The sequence below is a fragment of the Cyphomyrmex costatus genome, unplaced genomic scaffold, assembly GCF_001594065.2.
Source record: "Cyphomyrmex costatus isolate MS0001 unplaced genomic scaffold, Ccosl1.0 scaffold92, whole genome shotgun sequence".
Classification (NCBI taxonomy): domain Eukaryota; kingdom Metazoa; phylum Arthropoda; class Insecta; order Hymenoptera; family Formicidae; genus Cyphomyrmex; species Cyphomyrmex costatus.
This window is the reverse complement of record NW_017280506.1, coordinates 591286-606503: the sequence shown is the minus strand read 5'-3', so window position 1 is coordinate 606503 and position 15218 is coordinate 591286. Positions and strand designations below refer to the sequence as shown.

General features: G+C 33.8%; 3 protein-coding genes and 1 pseudogene across 4 annotated transcripts; 3 read left to right on the top strand and 1 right to left on the bottom strand.

Annotated features, from left to right (window-relative positions):
- Positions 1-429: 429 nt before the first annotated feature.
- LOC108781913 (uncharacterized) lies at positions 430-2933 on the top strand. Its single transcript, XM_018550032.1, has 6 exons — positions 430-524; positions 1391-1426; positions 1510-1722; positions 1926-2094; positions 2174-2268; positions 2560-2933. The coding sequence occupies exons 4-6, from the start codon at positions 1931-1933 to the stop codon at positions 2691-2693; spliced, it is 393 nt and encodes a 130-aa protein (XP_018405534.1). The 5' UTR covers positions 430-524; positions 1391-1426; positions 1510-1722; positions 1926-1930; the 3' UTR covers positions 2694-2933.
- A 6117-nt stretch (positions 2934-9050) lies between these two features.
- LOC108781912 (uncharacterized) lies at positions 9051-11127 on the top strand. Of its 2 annotated transcripts, none has more exons than XM_018550031.1 (4): positions 9051-9348; positions 9880-10006; positions 10605-10832; positions 10986-11127. In XM_018550031.1, exons 1-4 carry the CDS (start codon positions 9346-9348, stop codon positions 11018-11020), a joined length of 393 nt encoding a protein of 130 aa, XP_018405533.1. In that variant the 5' UTR covers positions 9051-9345; the 3' UTR covers positions 11021-11127. The 2 variants fall into 2 exon arrangements, with proteins under 2 accessions (XP_018405533.1, XP_018405532.1); XM_018550030.1 differs by having other exon boundaries at positions 9051-9363.
- Positions 11128-11510: 383 nt separating this feature from the next.
- On the top strand, positions 11511-13112 carry LOC108781883 (uncharacterized). Its single transcript, XM_018549999.1, has 2 exons — positions 11511-11751; positions 12854-13112. The coding sequence occupies exons 1-2, from the start codon at positions 11511-11513 to the stop codon at positions 13084-13086; spliced, it is 474 nt and encodes a 157-aa protein (XP_018405501.1). The 3' UTR covers positions 13087-13112.
- A 54-nt stretch (positions 13113-13166) lies between these two features.
- LOC108781914 (putative nuclease HARBI1) lies at positions 13167-14684 on the bottom strand (annotated as a pseudogene).
- Positions 14685-15218: the final 534 nt, after the last annotated feature.

Genomic DNA, 15218 nt, shown 5'->3' with positions numbered 1-15218 from the left:
CTGTGCCATGGGCTGAACCCCGGAACGGTGCGTTCGAAAATCTACTCGTCGAGTAGAGTAAGGTTGGCTATGGGTAAACGTAAAACTCGATCAGAGTAGCACGGACTTTCCGAACGCATAGGGTAAGGTAAAGGTGCCATTCACAGACTTCTAGAAGTCTGTGGTGCCATTACATGGTAGCATCACGTGGCGATGCGCAGAAACTTGTTGCGCATGATTCTGAATTTTCTGATTCTAGCTTCTTGATGCTAAGGGTCTGAGCACAAGCACTGCCGTAACATTTTACGACACACTTAAGTTGTAGACGTAAATAACGCACACGCTTTGGCGTATCGGCGTATGACGTGTTTATGCACACTGTCGAAAGATATGGCAATAATGTACATAAACACGTCATACGCCGATACCCCAAAGCTTGTGCGTTATATATGTCTACAACTTAAGTGTGTCGTAAAATGTTACGGCAGTGCTTGTGCTCAGACCCTAAAGAGTGCTCAAGAATGCTAACACTGGCTAATACTATGGTAAGTAATAAAGTTTATATTTTAATATAAATTACTGTTATATATTACTTTTAACATATACTAATAAAAATTTATGTTTATTTACACTATATAATGCGAACTATACACACTAAATTGCACTATTGGCAGTGTACATTGGATTCTAACCTAATTTAATAAAATAGGCTGGGTATATCATAAAACAAAGTCGAAATGGATTCCGATCGGAATTATTCCGTTTTCTGTAAAAACCACAATAGAAATCTAGGGAATAATTAAACAATTCCAATCGGAATCCATTCCGATTTTGTTCCATGATATAGGTAACCTGTTCTTATTCTCAGTGCAGAGAAAGAGAACAGGCCTAATATTAATTTTGTTTATAAATCTTTTTGTATGTTTTTTCATGAGACTTTCAATCCTGTTTTTATTTACCTTTCTTGCATTTAAATCATATTGTATATTATTTGTGATATTAATTTTATAGTCGTCAAATATATTTACTTGTGGAGTCTGCATGTCGTACGTAGAAGAGAAAGGTATTACACATCACAAATGTGTTCAAGACAGTGTAACAATAGATAATAAAATATTTTATCCTACTAATCGTAAGACCTAATTAATTAAATTATATGATAATAATCGGATGACCGCAGACATGCTATTTTTAACAGGATCATTTCGTTTTTTTTTTGTTAGTTTTTTCTAACATTATATACAATTAAATATCCAAAAACGACTTTGTGTTGACATTCATAACTGTCTAGCTTATTTTTCTCGCATTTTTTCACTTTAAAAATCTGCGGTTCTATAATAATCCTATAATAAAACAATTAATATATTTAAAAGAATTAAAATTGTAGCTAATATTTTGTATAATATTACAGAAAACGGAGAATATTTAGCGAAAATGACATGAGAGGGTATAGAGCAAGTACTACTGCTGAAAAAAATATCAAATAATTCATCTACTCAAATACAAATAAGTAATGAAGATTTATCTCAGTCAAGTTCATCTAAAAGTGAATGTGTTACCTCAAAAAATATTTCACAAGATTAAACAGTTATATATGACAAAGCGGATAGTACTGTATTAGAAGAAATGTTAATTGAAGAAGTAAAAATGCGACCTCCTATATATGATTATACCCTACCTTTAGCAGCTCATGGAAGACATAAAATTGCAGAGTTTGGAAGGAAATTGCAGAAGCTCTTAACGGTAACTATTTTATATAAAATTGAATCATAAAATTTAATATATTGAATATTTAGAAAGTAAGTTTTAATAATTCTAAATAAATAAGAGAACTCCCATATTCGGTAGAAGCGGATCTTAGGGTTCAAACATATAATTCTTATGTAATTTTATTATTACATTGTATTATATTAGTATTATATTGTTTAATTTTTAATAAATTTTAGGTCTTATGAGTCCTGAAGAGGCAAAAAAACGGTGGAAAACATTGAAAGATACTTTTAGTAAAGTAATAGCTGAAGAAAAAAAGCCCAGTGGATCAAGTCGAATTTCGAAAAAGTCTTGGAAACATTTAGAGTTGATGTTCTTCTTACGATCAGTATCAACATGCAAAAGGTATATATCAATTATTATGTACATTTGTTAATATATATTATAAATTTTACAATGATTTTGTAACGAATTTTTTTAATAGTTCCATTTCTAATGTTGCGGCCGTTTTTAATATTCCAATGAATGAGTTTAATTTGTCTGAAGATAGCACAGACAATGTCGTTGAAGACTATAAAGGTAATGAATGATTTATAGCGTTTTTGGCCCGATCGAGTTTACATCAACCTGAATTGAATTAATCTCTGCTATTGTGGTTGACGACGTTACGTGCTCTACCAGTAGGAGAATACGAAACGTTATTAATCCAACCCAGGCTGGTGCAAACCCGATTGCTGGGCCGAAACACTATCAATATTATTGTAGAGCTTATATTTACAATTTGGTAATTAAATTAATTTCTTTTGAATAAGGTATTTACTTATATAAAAATATTTAAAAAAATATTTAAACAATCTCTCTCTGTTTTAGATCAGTCATGTAAAAATCGTAATAAAGGTTATAACGCTAAAAGCAACGATGATTTTAATGCATCAATGATTCGTATAGCTGATGCATTTTGTAAGAAAGAAACGCCTATAATAAGCTTACCAAAATTACCTTAACTTACTGCATTGGATGGGATGCTATTATATATAAAAGAAAAATTGCGGAACCTCAGTTCAGAAAAGCGGGATAAACTTTTACTGAAATTTCTACAAGATATCACAAGGGAAGAACGATACGAATGTGAATAATTGCGTACTTTTGTAATGAGAGCGTCCCGTTTGCCACATTGCAAATTTTGTGATGTGTTTGCAATACTATCATTCTTTTATGATAGTACATTTAACGTTCATAATTCTTAATAACGTACGAATAACTGTGAATGTACGTTGCAATGTTGCTAAAATGTTGCTATTTTTTAAAATATATTGATGTTAATTTATTAAAAAGACTAATAATAATAATACTAATAATAATAATAATAACTATAATAACTAAAATAACTATAATAACTATAATATTATACTCTAATACAGATATTTCAAATAATTGTTTGTAAATTTGAGTATTTTGCCAGCCAACTTCGCCTTCTTCGTTAAAATATGTACAGAACTCTTCTCGAATATTAGCTGCACGTAAAGAATACGCTTTTGCTGGAGTACGCTTAACGTTTACAAATGAGCATTCTTTAACATCTTTTCTCCAAGAACCTTCCTCAATATTTCCTTCTATTGTAGGCCGATCTGCAAATCCAGGTGTAATATAAATTTTTTGTTCGACATCATGTTTTCTTAACCAGTTGTGAAGACAGACGATTGCTTGAATCATTTTTATAACGTTCGAAGTATTTGCTAAAATTGGTCGTCTTAGAAGTCGCCATTGACTGGCTAAAATGCCAAACACATTTTCCACTGTTCTTCTAGCTCGAGATAGACGATAATTATAGATACGTTTCTCTAATGTCATTTTATCTTTTCCTGGATATGGTCGCATCATATAATCAGTTAATGGAAATGCCTCGTCTCCTACCAATACATATGGTAAAATTGGACCATCTTCATATAATGGTTCAGGTAGTGGAAGATTAAATTCTTTCCTCTCTAATAACTGCCATAAGGAACTATTTTTCAAAACGTTTGCATCACCTTGTCTTCCAGGAGTTCCAAAGTCAACGTAGCATATGATATAATTAGCATCACTCACTGCAAGTAAAATAATACTGTGACTGCCTTTATAATTATAATATTCTGATCCCGCATTACTAGGACACTGAAAAAATATCAATTAAATTAGACTATATGTTAATGAGCAGTGTTAAAACATATACCTAAATACACAGATACAAGTAAGAATAAATAAGAGTAAGTGTAAGAGTAAGAGTAATTTAAGAGTTAATATATGTGTATATGTATCTTTTAATATAGAGATTACTTGAATAACAACGTGTTTGTCATCAATCGCACCAACGCAGTGAGGAAAGTTCCACTTATTTGCAAAATCGTTTGCAATTTCTTTTCAATGTTCTTCATCACATTTTGGAAGTACAATGGGAGATAAACGTTCTCATATATATGTACACGTTTCACGTATAATATTCGAAATACTACTCACAGATATTAAATATTGATATGACAGAGATGTCATACTGTCTCCTAAGGCAAGATATCTATAGATATTTATATTTATATTTGTATTTATTTTTATATTTATATTTATTTTTATATTTATATTATATATTATTTATTTATATTATTTTTACAATCAAATATCTTTGTTTCTAAATATGTATACCTTAAAGTCAGAATTAAACGTTGTTCTGAATTTATTGGTTCATGCACAACATACTGCTTTTTTAAATCATTTCCTACTATTGATAACAATTCTTCAAATTGTGTTGCAGTCAGTCTTGTATAATTTTGAAATCGGCTATCTTCTAGTCTTACTGTAGGAAGTATTGCATTGTAGAAACCATATTGCTGTCTTTTTTTAAATATTTCTGCCATCCAAAATTTTCTCCTTTTTTTAGCTTTTAATATTCTTCCATTTATTAATATTACTATACTTGTAAGTAACTCAGCTTCTCTACGTTTTTTAAATTGTTGCTGAATTATGTTAGTACATTCTACTAACCATTGATAATTAATTGACATTTTTATTAGATTGTAGCTAAAAAAAAAAACACTTTTTAAATAATTTAAAAACTATTTAAAAACTATTTTTTGAATATTTTTAAACCATTTTTAAAACATTTTTATACGATTTTTAAAACTATTTTTTACTATTTTCAACTTTTCTGTTTAATAAACAAAAATTATAAGTTCTTGTATAGCGAATACTTATTAAGGCGATGCTGGAGAGACGGCCGAACTTAATTGATGTCGATAAAACAGGACATTTTCGAACTTTTAGTTCGGAGTCAACTCTTTAATCCGGGCCTGGTAACGTGCCAACGTCACGGACGTGTGACATGGGTTTTTTTTTAGTGCTTATGGATGCACCTAATGGCAGACACATACTGCTTTTTGATTGGTCAGTCATAACGTAATCATAGGGCGCATTCAGCGGACTCAACAGTTGAGTGAGTGCTCGCTATTATTGGTATATTCTTCTAAATCTAAAATTCTGATTGGGTGATCTAAAAGAATACACCAATAACAGCGAGCACTCACTTAACTGTTGAGTCCGCTGAACGCACCATAAGCTCTAAGTCAGAAGAGATGGAATTTGGCCATCTCCACTCGTCACGGACTATCGACTTATTACTATCTTATGACGCATTACTGACTCGCTTGCAACTAGCTTCTGACTTCTGATTTATGACTTATGCCTAGTTCACATAGGCGCGATGAGCGATGCGCGACGAGCGATAACCAATAAGAACTCTTCTTTACATCGTCGTGTGAGATAAAGCAAAGCTTTTATTGGTTATCGCTCGTCGTTCATCGCCCATCGCATCCAGTGTGAACTAGGCATTATGGTTTATTGTAGAAGGCCCATGATAACTATAATTGCGTAAACGTAATTGTAAGTGATCGTAGCTGTAAGAATCCTCCAATCATAGTTGGATATTCTCTTCATATTCAACTGTAATTGGTCAATTCTTATGGTACTTTTCCACTGAGCGCGTCACGCGTCACGTCGTCCGTCCGCGTCACGAGTTAACGAGTTATCATCCGCCATGATGTCAGAGTTCTGATGAACCACTCGGCAGAGGCGGACGCGTTTCTGTCGGGTGCTTTCTACTGTATATTTTTGAAAGTGTTGCCGACTTTGACCGTGCATTGTTTTGTCCTTTTTGTTCGTTTTTATAATTTTTTCGTACGATTTTCATTATAAACGATTTTCATTTAAGACGTGATCTGGCAGTATCGCCTTCCCATTATTTGGGAGGCGTGGTGCCATAAGTTTGAATTACTCGATGCGTGTCCGCGGTTGTGCTCGTCTCGATTGCTCGTCATCTTGCACCCTTCGACGACTCGGGCTCTCATGACGCGCGTTGTTGCGACGTGACGACGTCGTAGACGCAGGCGCCCAGATACCGGTCGAGCAACGCCATTCTCGCGGGCATTGCATCATCCGCTCGACAGACATTTTGATGCGATATTCATTTTTTGACGTGATCTGGCCGTATCGACCTACCTATTGTTTGGAGGCGAGAGCCATTAAATAAATAAGAAGAAGAAGAAGAAGATCCGCCATGATGTCATTGCAATTCGCATGATCTACAAATTTATTGTCAAAATAATTATCTCTCGTCATCATGAAATTGTGAAGACAAACAGTAGCTTGTACACCCACGGTAATTAATTCTGTCCCTCGGAAATTTTCACAAAATAAAAAATGACCACCTTTCTATATTAGTTGTCACAATCTATGCACGATTAACGTTACGACTGAACCTTATCGTGCATGAATAGTGATAATTAATACAGAAAGGAGGTCACTTTTCATTTTGTGAAAATTTCCAAGGGACAGAATTAATTACCGTGGGTGTACAGTCGGTTACTAAAAGGTTGCAACACTTTTTAATTCGATGGTTTTCGGAACTCGCAAAAATTCTGACAGAGCAGTCCAGCATCTCTGATCGTTTATATTCAGTGGTTATGATAGGTTACGAAAATTGTCAAAGTGATGCAGAATCGTTTTGTACACGGTGAAATAAAAAAAATGTATTTGGCGCAGTGAAAAATTCTTAAGATATCCTTCGGATACCATAAAATATATCGTGGTAAGTAATAATAATAAAGTAAATGCTAAATTTGTTTTATAAATTTATTTATATTTTCAAAAAAGTAACATGTTTATTATTATTAACAAGAGTCTTTTATACATAATTTTATTTATTATTATTAAGAATTTGGGACGATCAATTCCAGCGAGCCTGTGATGTCAAGGCAAGTGGAAGAATTACACTTACGCAGTCCTTTGCCTACGCATCTGCCGCCGATGTCACGGGCTATCAGAAGCACTTCTAGGGGAACAGGAGAATCGACTGAGTTGCATCTAAATTATGTATTAATATAATCATTTATTTCTTGGTATTGTATTGGTGAAAAATATTAATAATGGTATTAAATATTTAGAAAGGCAGGAAACTGAAGAAGGAGAAGGCAAGGAAAGAGAACAAGAGGGAAAAGAGGCAAAGAGAGAAGCGAGGAGAGAGAAGAGGAAGAAAAAGAAAGCAAAGAAAGAAACGGACGGTAGTAGCTCTGGCGATAGTAATAGCAGCAACAGCAGTAATCAAATACTAGCAATAAAAGATTAAATTATTACAGATGAAAATATCTTTTCATGATCTTTTCATGTTGGAATGATCTTTTGCTCCAGACCCCGCTGATAACACAAACGTAATGGCGTGCATTCGTCTTTTGCGTCTTCTCCAAATAGCAGCAACAACAGTGACGAAGAGATTTGGGTGCAAAAAGAGCACTATTCCTGATAAGCCGAAACCAAAGAGAGGCACGAATTCGGATGACAGTGGAGACGATGGTACGGTTTGGCGTATGAGTTACGTCATGAGTGGCAGCAGATAATGCACTTAAATCATTGTTTATTCTGTTATTAATATCAATTATTAATAAAAGAATTAAGCATGTTTGTTTTTTAATAGTAATTGATAAATAAACAGAATATTAAAGTTATTTATCAATTACTATTAAAAAACAAACATGCTCAATTCTTTTATTAATAATTGATATTAATAACAGAATAAACAATGATTTAAGTGCATTATCTGCTGCCACTCATGACGTAACTCATACGCCAAACCGTACCATCGTCTCCACTGTCATCCGAATTCGTGCCTCTCTTTGGTTTCGGCTTATCAGGAATAGTGCTCTTTTTGCACCCAAATCTCTTCGTCACTGTTGTTGCTGCTATTTGGAGAAGACGCAAAAGACGAATGCACGCCATTACGTTTGTGTTATCAGCGGGGTCTGGAGCAAAAGATCATTCCAACATGAAAAGATCATGAAAAGATATTTTCATCTGTAATAATTTAATCTTTTATTGCTAGTATTTGATTACTGCTGTTGCTGCTATTACTATCGCCAGAGCTACTACCGTCCGTTTCTTTCTTTGCTTTCTTTTTCTTCCTCTTCTCTCTCCTCGCTTCTCTCTTTGCCTCTTTTCCCTCTTGTTCTCTTTCCTTGCCTTCTCCTTCTTCAGTTTCCTGCCTTTCTAAATATTTAATACCATTATTAATATTTTTCACCAATACAATACCAAGAAATAAATGATTATATTAATACATAATTTAGATGCAACTCAGTCGATTCTCCTGTTCCCCTAGAAGTGCTTCTGATAGCCCGTGACATCGGCGGCAGATGCGTAGGCAAAGGACTGCGTAAGTGTAATTCTTCCACTTGCCTTGACATCACAGGCTCGCTGGAATTGATCGTCCCAAATTCTTAATAATAATAAATAAAATTATGTATAAAAGACTCTTGTTAATAATAATAAACATGTTACTTTTTTGAAAATATAAATAAATTTATAAAACAAATTTAGCATTTACTTTATTATTATTACTTACCACGATATATTTTATGGTATCCGAAGGATATCTTAAGAATTTTTCACTGCGCCAAATACATTTTTTTTATTTCACCGTGTACAAAACGATTCTGCATCACTTTGACAATTTTCGTAACCTATCATAACCACTGAATATAAACGATCAGAGATGCTGGACTGCTCTGTCAGAATTTTTGCGAGTTCCGAAAACCATCGAATTAAAAAGTGTTGCAATTTTTTAGTAACCGACGTACATACATACATACTTTTCGGAATCATATATTAGAGCCCAGTTAGGGCCACTGTCACCAAGCTTCGATTAACTAATCGGCCTAGTAACTTTGCAGGCTTCCAACTGAAACTGATGTCGGAGTATTAATGTGAGCTCAGCTCCGACATCAATTTCAGTTGAAAGCCTGCAAAGTTACCAGGCCGATTAGTTAATCGAAGTTTGGTGACAGTGGCCCTTAGGGCCTGGTCCCATGAACTTTCGAAACGTGCGGACGCGGAAAGTGCGAATCGAAAAATAACTAGATTCTAGTGAGAAATATTACCACGCATTTTCCGCACTAATTATTCCTGATGTTCCGCATGATTTTATGCGGACGATGCGGACTATGGTCGGTGTCTACGGATTGTGAAAAAATCGTTTTTATTTTCTGACAGCAACCAAAATGAAGGCTATTGTGCAAATTGCAAACCTGTCTGTGAAAGTCAACCTCATCTTTAAAAAACTCCAAGAGTTATTTGTACGCAATGGTAAATATCTACAGGGTGAGTGCGGGAGAACGGGACATAGGAAAACCTATGTTTAACCTAAAATTGTATACACAAACTCTTAATTAAAATTGTAAATCCTCTTAAATTCAGCCGTAAAGAGCACATTTAAGATAAAAAAAAGAAGCAATCGCCTGCTTCCTATCTGCATGAGAACCTCTTTTTGTGTTGTAAATAAAATTATTCAGGCTTTGTGAAAAATATAATATTTGCTCATAATTTCTTTCAAAAAAGTACTATTGTCTGTACATGAAATCATACACTTGCGATTAATATATCTGGAATATATGGGTTTCCCTATGTCCCGTTCTCTCGCACTCCCTCACTATGTATGTAAATTTGTACTCGGTAATAATCTTTGATCGCCCCAAAACAGGATATTAAGTATCGTCATATGAAAACTTTTCATATACTTCAAAGTACGTATGCTGAGATTAATAACAAATCGCAAAACAAAATCTTCGCTCACACCGATGTTTATACATAGACTAATTTAATTGAAACTTTGTACAGTTAAAAAAGTGTGGATACTGTGGGCTTATTTTGGCGGATGATACCCTACTATGGCACAAGTGCTTCAAAAAGTTCAATGAAGAAACGCATGCAGTCCAAATTGGCGAGGATGGTGTCGTTATTCTGAGTAAGTTGTATTATTAATAACAATAATAATAGCAATAAGCCTTTTATGTAATTACTTCCGTCAACTATCAAAACATCATATTGATTCGGATGGATTTAGGCATTTGACAATCTATCGGTACGAACGCTTTTTCCTTTTTTCAAATCTAAAGTGGACGTTCGTGGTTAATTTTTATGTTTCCGGTAGATGCGTAAATAAATAAAGTTGTACAGGTATTTATTACTGTGTATGTACAAGGTGCACATGGTGAATAATACATAAATTAAAGAAATGTATAGTTTAAAAAAATAACAATTTCAGATTGTAATATTCATTCTAATTCAAAGTCATCAAGAAAAACTAGTTGATTTTAAAGAAGCATTTGAGTTTCAAAGAAAGAATATTGTTTAATTGTCAGTAATGTATACATTACTAATATTCTTCTTATTCTTGTATGTAAGACTGCGAGTGCAAAAATATTGAAGAATGTTTTAATAGACGTTAATTAAGGTACTCATAAAAGTTTCCTCATTCATGTAGTTAAATCTGTCAAAGAGAAAAATAGAAAAAATAAATTTAATATCGTATAATGTATACTTAATAATATGTTATATTATAGTACACAAGTCGCAAATTGTACATCAGCAAGACAAAGTTTTGGATGCCGAAATGAACAATTGCGAGGATAATGATGCAATCGTGTCTGAAAGTTTGCAGAGTCAGGACGAATTGCTGATAAGCATTATGTTTGGCAAAAGAGCTCTGTGGGACAGCAATATTCCAGCAAAGGAGAGATCTAAGTTAAAGAAAAATGACCAGTGGCAGGAAGTGTACAATTTGATGGGAGGTATGTTAATATGTATATTTTAAATTAAAATACAAAATTACCTGTCAAGCCATGTCTTAGACGAAACTGGTAGGTATGATGAATTTCAGTTTTTGTCAAGTGCCAATTACTCGTAATTATTGGTGTGCATGTAAAATTATGTTTACTTTTTAGGTGTCTTAAACATCAAAGAGCTGAAAGACAGGTAGAGATATTTACGGGACCGTTTTGTGAAGGCACATCGAGCACACACCCAATACACTCCAAGCGGATCTGCTGCAAACTCCAAAACGATTTCAAAATTTGCCCACTACCTATATATATATATACATATACATATATGAAGATTTACAATAATAAGATTTACAATAATAATTTTAAATTTTGCGGGATATTTTTTTCATATTCTACAGGAATATGAAAAATATATATATACGTATATTATATTTAGTATAATACAAAAATATGCATGTTTTTTTATTTCAATATATCTAAAATTATCGAGTGATGATTTTCTCAAAGTTTACGATGTTACAAAGACGTACCATGCACTGTAAATACGTATGATTAAAAATGTCATAATGAACTCGATCAACATGATAATTAATCTATAATTGACTTTTTGGTAAGATTTATGAAATATACATCCAACATTTTTCTTAAATTTCAAGAAATATTTTTTGCAGTGTGGATATCACTATGAAAACAAATATCACCTACAATAATATGTTTTATTTTCCACTTAGAACTTGTACCAGTTTACCAACCACAGAAACTGCAAGAAACGAGAAAGAGGGCGAATGTGACATCGCATTAAACGTAGATACAGTTGATGCAATGGAATCTCTGACTTCCCCACCAATTAGATTAGACTTAAGCAGCTCTGCATCAAGTTCGGCGCAAATGTCAAATTGCTGCAGAAGAAATACCTCAAAGAAAAGTATGTTTAGATCATAAATAATGTAAACAACATTAATTTAATTAATTTCCATTACTTTTCAGCGCCAAGGATAACAAAAATTCAAAAGTCAGGATATTACTTTTACAACTATTTCAGGGCTTGCTTTTAATTTTAATGTAATACGAAGTTTCTATTTGATAACTATGAGAGTGAAATTGATCAAAAAAACTACTGCGATTAATGAAAGTTGAGATTATACTTCTGTGATCAATGTAGGTTTCGCTTTCAATGTTATTTTCGTTGCAAGTCTCGATACGATAGTTATGAGAGTGAAATTCAGCAAACACGAACAGTACTTCTCATGGTATTAACATTGAAAGCGAAATCTAATTTCGTCACAGAAGTATTATCTTCATTTCTATTAACCGCAGTGGTGAGTGTTCAGTTTCACACTCATAGCTATCGTATTGAGACTTGTAATGAAAATAACATTGAAAGCGAAACCTATATTGGTCACAGAAGTGAAATCTCAACTTCCGTTAACCGCAGTAATTTGTTTGCTCAATTTTACTCTCACAGTTATCGAATTGAAACATCGTATTAAAATTAAAAGCGAGCCCTGAAATAGTTGTAAAAGTAATATCCTGACTTTTGAATTTTTGTTATCCTTGGCGCTGAAAAGTAATGGAAGTCACTTCTTAACAGGACATATCTGACTGCAGAATCGCCATAAACAACTCGATCGGATCTGAAAACGATGTTGATAATTTGGCATAGGTTTTATAGGTTAGGTTAAAGTCTGTTTATTAATTTCAACCTATATAATAAATGAATGAGCGTATGTACGTAATATAATAAAAAAAATAGATCATAATATAATATAATATAATAATAAACACAAGAATAGTTGCCAGAAGTCGGCCAAATGTCTATAATCGTATTTAATCATATCTTTATGATCGTACTTTGCACTTGTTCATTACAAGTATATAAACTTTTTAGTGTATTTTCAAGCTAAAGTGCAGAAACAGACATTCGTACCATACTGAAATATTGTTCTTCTTTAAATTAGATCTTATTTCTTTTTGCACACTTTGACAAATAACGAAACATACACTACATGGTAATATATTTGTTTCAGAAAGACTGTCATCTTCGGTGGAAACTGAATTTCACGAAAGTGTTTTGGCTGCCTTACGTGAACCTACAGAACCTGTTAAACAAAACGACGGTGTCGACGGGTTTACCACGTTACTTGGCGAAGGACTGAGGAAACTGCCATATTCGAGGCGAGCCAGACTCCAAATAAAATTTTTAACTATGCTTGCCGATGAGACAGAACTACTCGAAGAAGAAACTAATCAGTTCCAGTGACCGATGAAATATACTTCTTTTATGTACATGCAATAATAAAAATAAATTATTAGGTAAATTATAAATCGAAATATGTTGTTTTAAATGTTTATTATTAGCATAAATAGTACAAAATTGTCAATTAGAAATCATTGCTCAATGCTTTTTGCCACTGAAACTCTACTGCTCCAAGTCCATTAAAATATTCGGTGAAAGCATTTCTAACTGCGATAGCCTCACGTTTATTTCTACCAGTATAAGGATTTATATCCCATAGTCCAGAAGAGTTTGTTCGTACGTTCTCTCGAATTGTACTATTTGATGGAATCGGTTCCTTTTCATTTTGAATAATAAAATTGTGTAATACTACAGTCGCTTGCACAATTTTTCGTACACTTCTTACACTTGCAAAAATTGGTTTGGTATATATTCTCCAGCGAGCAACAAGTATTCCAAACGCACTTTCTATTATTCTTCTTGCTCGACTGAGCCTGTAATTAAATATTTTTTTCTCGATATTCAAGTTCCCACTCCGTGGAAATGGCCTCATCATATATGTAGTTAGGGGAAAGGCTTCATCTGCCACTAGAACGAAAGGTGCAACTGGTCCACTACTTCCTACTTTCTGTGATGGAGGAAGATTGAACGAGCCATTCTCAAATCTTTTTCCAATTTCGCTATGAGCAAAAACTCCCCCATCGCTTTCCCTACCTTTAGCACCTATGTCAACCATAGTGAAGCAGTATCTTGCATCACAAACTGCAAGCAAATTAATGCTATGATGGCCCTTGTAGTTGTAAAAAGAAGATCCGCTATTTGGTGGAGCCTAACAAAGATGTACAGAAATAAAGTATACATATAACCGATACTCGAAATCATATTTATACGGTTTGTATTTAAATTAATGTTGCGAATCGTAATCATGTATTGTATTTTTACCTGAATCATTACATGCTTCCCATCTATTGCCCCTATACAGTTTGGGAAGTCCCACAAGTCTTCATAGTCTTTTGCGATATCCTTCTAACTCTCTTCGTTATCCTTAATGAAAACAGAGTCCTTAAGATGGTTCCATATAGCTTCACATGTGGAATGTATGCATTTGGATATTGTATTATGTCCAACACGAAAGGCATAAGACAAGGACTTCATGCTATCTCCAGATGATAAGTATCGGAGTGTAATTTGGAGTCTGATTTTAGCTGAAATTGGAGCTCGCACTACACACTGCTTCTCAATGTCTGGCCTCACCAATTCCAATAATTTGTAAAATAATTCTGGCGACATCCTGAAGTATTCGTGATATTTTTCAACGTCATCACTTTCCATCTCTTCAATTAAATTATCACTTGCTCCTTGTTGTAGTCTTCTGCTTTCGGTAAATATTGGTCTTACCCAATACTTACGAATGAAATTGCTTTCCTCCTTTTTTTTTGCAATTAAATACAGGCTGTACAATTTGGAAATTTTTCTTTTTAATAAATTTTGTCGCCTTGGATCATTGATGCGATTTTTCAGCCTTTTCATTAACACGTGGATTATAATAAACAATTTTTCGGCGTACATTTATCGAATTACGTGATGTCCGTTGAGCAGCGAGATAACCTTTCAATTTTCCAGACATCAGTTCTACGCATGTTCCGCAATTTTATATTTCCTTATGTCCCATGGCTCGAAGTATACGGAAAAATATCATGCGCCCACCAATCACAGCGCTGCTTTAGAAGAATGTTTCAATTGCTTCAGCGGAATACTATTTGCGATTGGACTACATTATATCCGCGCCCGCATTATTAGTACCATGGGACATAAGGCATTACACTTCTGCGGAATCTACGGACGCAAACATGCGGACTCTAGTTCTTTTTTGGGGTTTTCAATCCGCACTTTCCGCGTCCGCACGTTTCGAAAGTTCATGGGACCAGGCCAGAGAAGCGCAACCGGCTTAAGTCAGTATCGCAAAATTACTAAAAACAGTATTAAAAATGGCGTCGTTTGCAGACGAACTATGAAATCTACCAATCGTCTATTAGTCAGCCATTTTTAATACCAATGAATAAATGTCATGATTGGCTGACAGTCATCAGCGAATCAGGATGCGGAACATCGGTTGCGCTTCTCTGATATCTAGGACTCTAGAAGCAACTAATTAA

Coding starts and splice junctions, on each gene's coding strand:
- LOC108781912 (XM_018550030.1), top strand. Junction 10,007..10,604: donor GGATGGTGTCGTTATTCTGA/GTAAGTTGTATT, acceptor GTTATATTATAG/TACACAAGTCGCAAATTGTA. Junction 10,833..10,985: donor AGTGTACAATTTGATGGGAG/GTATGTTAATAT, acceptor TTTACTTTTTAG/GTGTCTTAAACATCAAAGAG.
- LOC108781883 (XM_018549999.1), top strand. CDS start 11,511: ATGAAAACAAATATCACCTACAATAATATGTTTTATTTTCCACTTAGA. Junction 11,752..12,853: donor AAGAAATACCTCAAAGAAAA/GTATGTTTAGAT, acceptor TATTTGTTTCAG/AAAGACTGTCATCTTCGGTG.
- LOC108781913 (XM_018550032.1), top strand. CDS start 1,931: ATGAGTCCTGAAGAGGCAAAAAAACGGTGGAAAACATTGAAAGATACT. Junction 2,095..2,173: donor TCAGTATCAACATGCAAAAG/GTATATATCAAT, acceptor TTTTTTTAATAG/TTCCATTTCTAATGTTGCGG. Junction 2,269..2,559: donor TGTCGTTGAAGACTATAAAG/GTAATGAATGAT, acceptor TCTCTGTTTTAG/ATCAGTCATGTAAAAATCGT.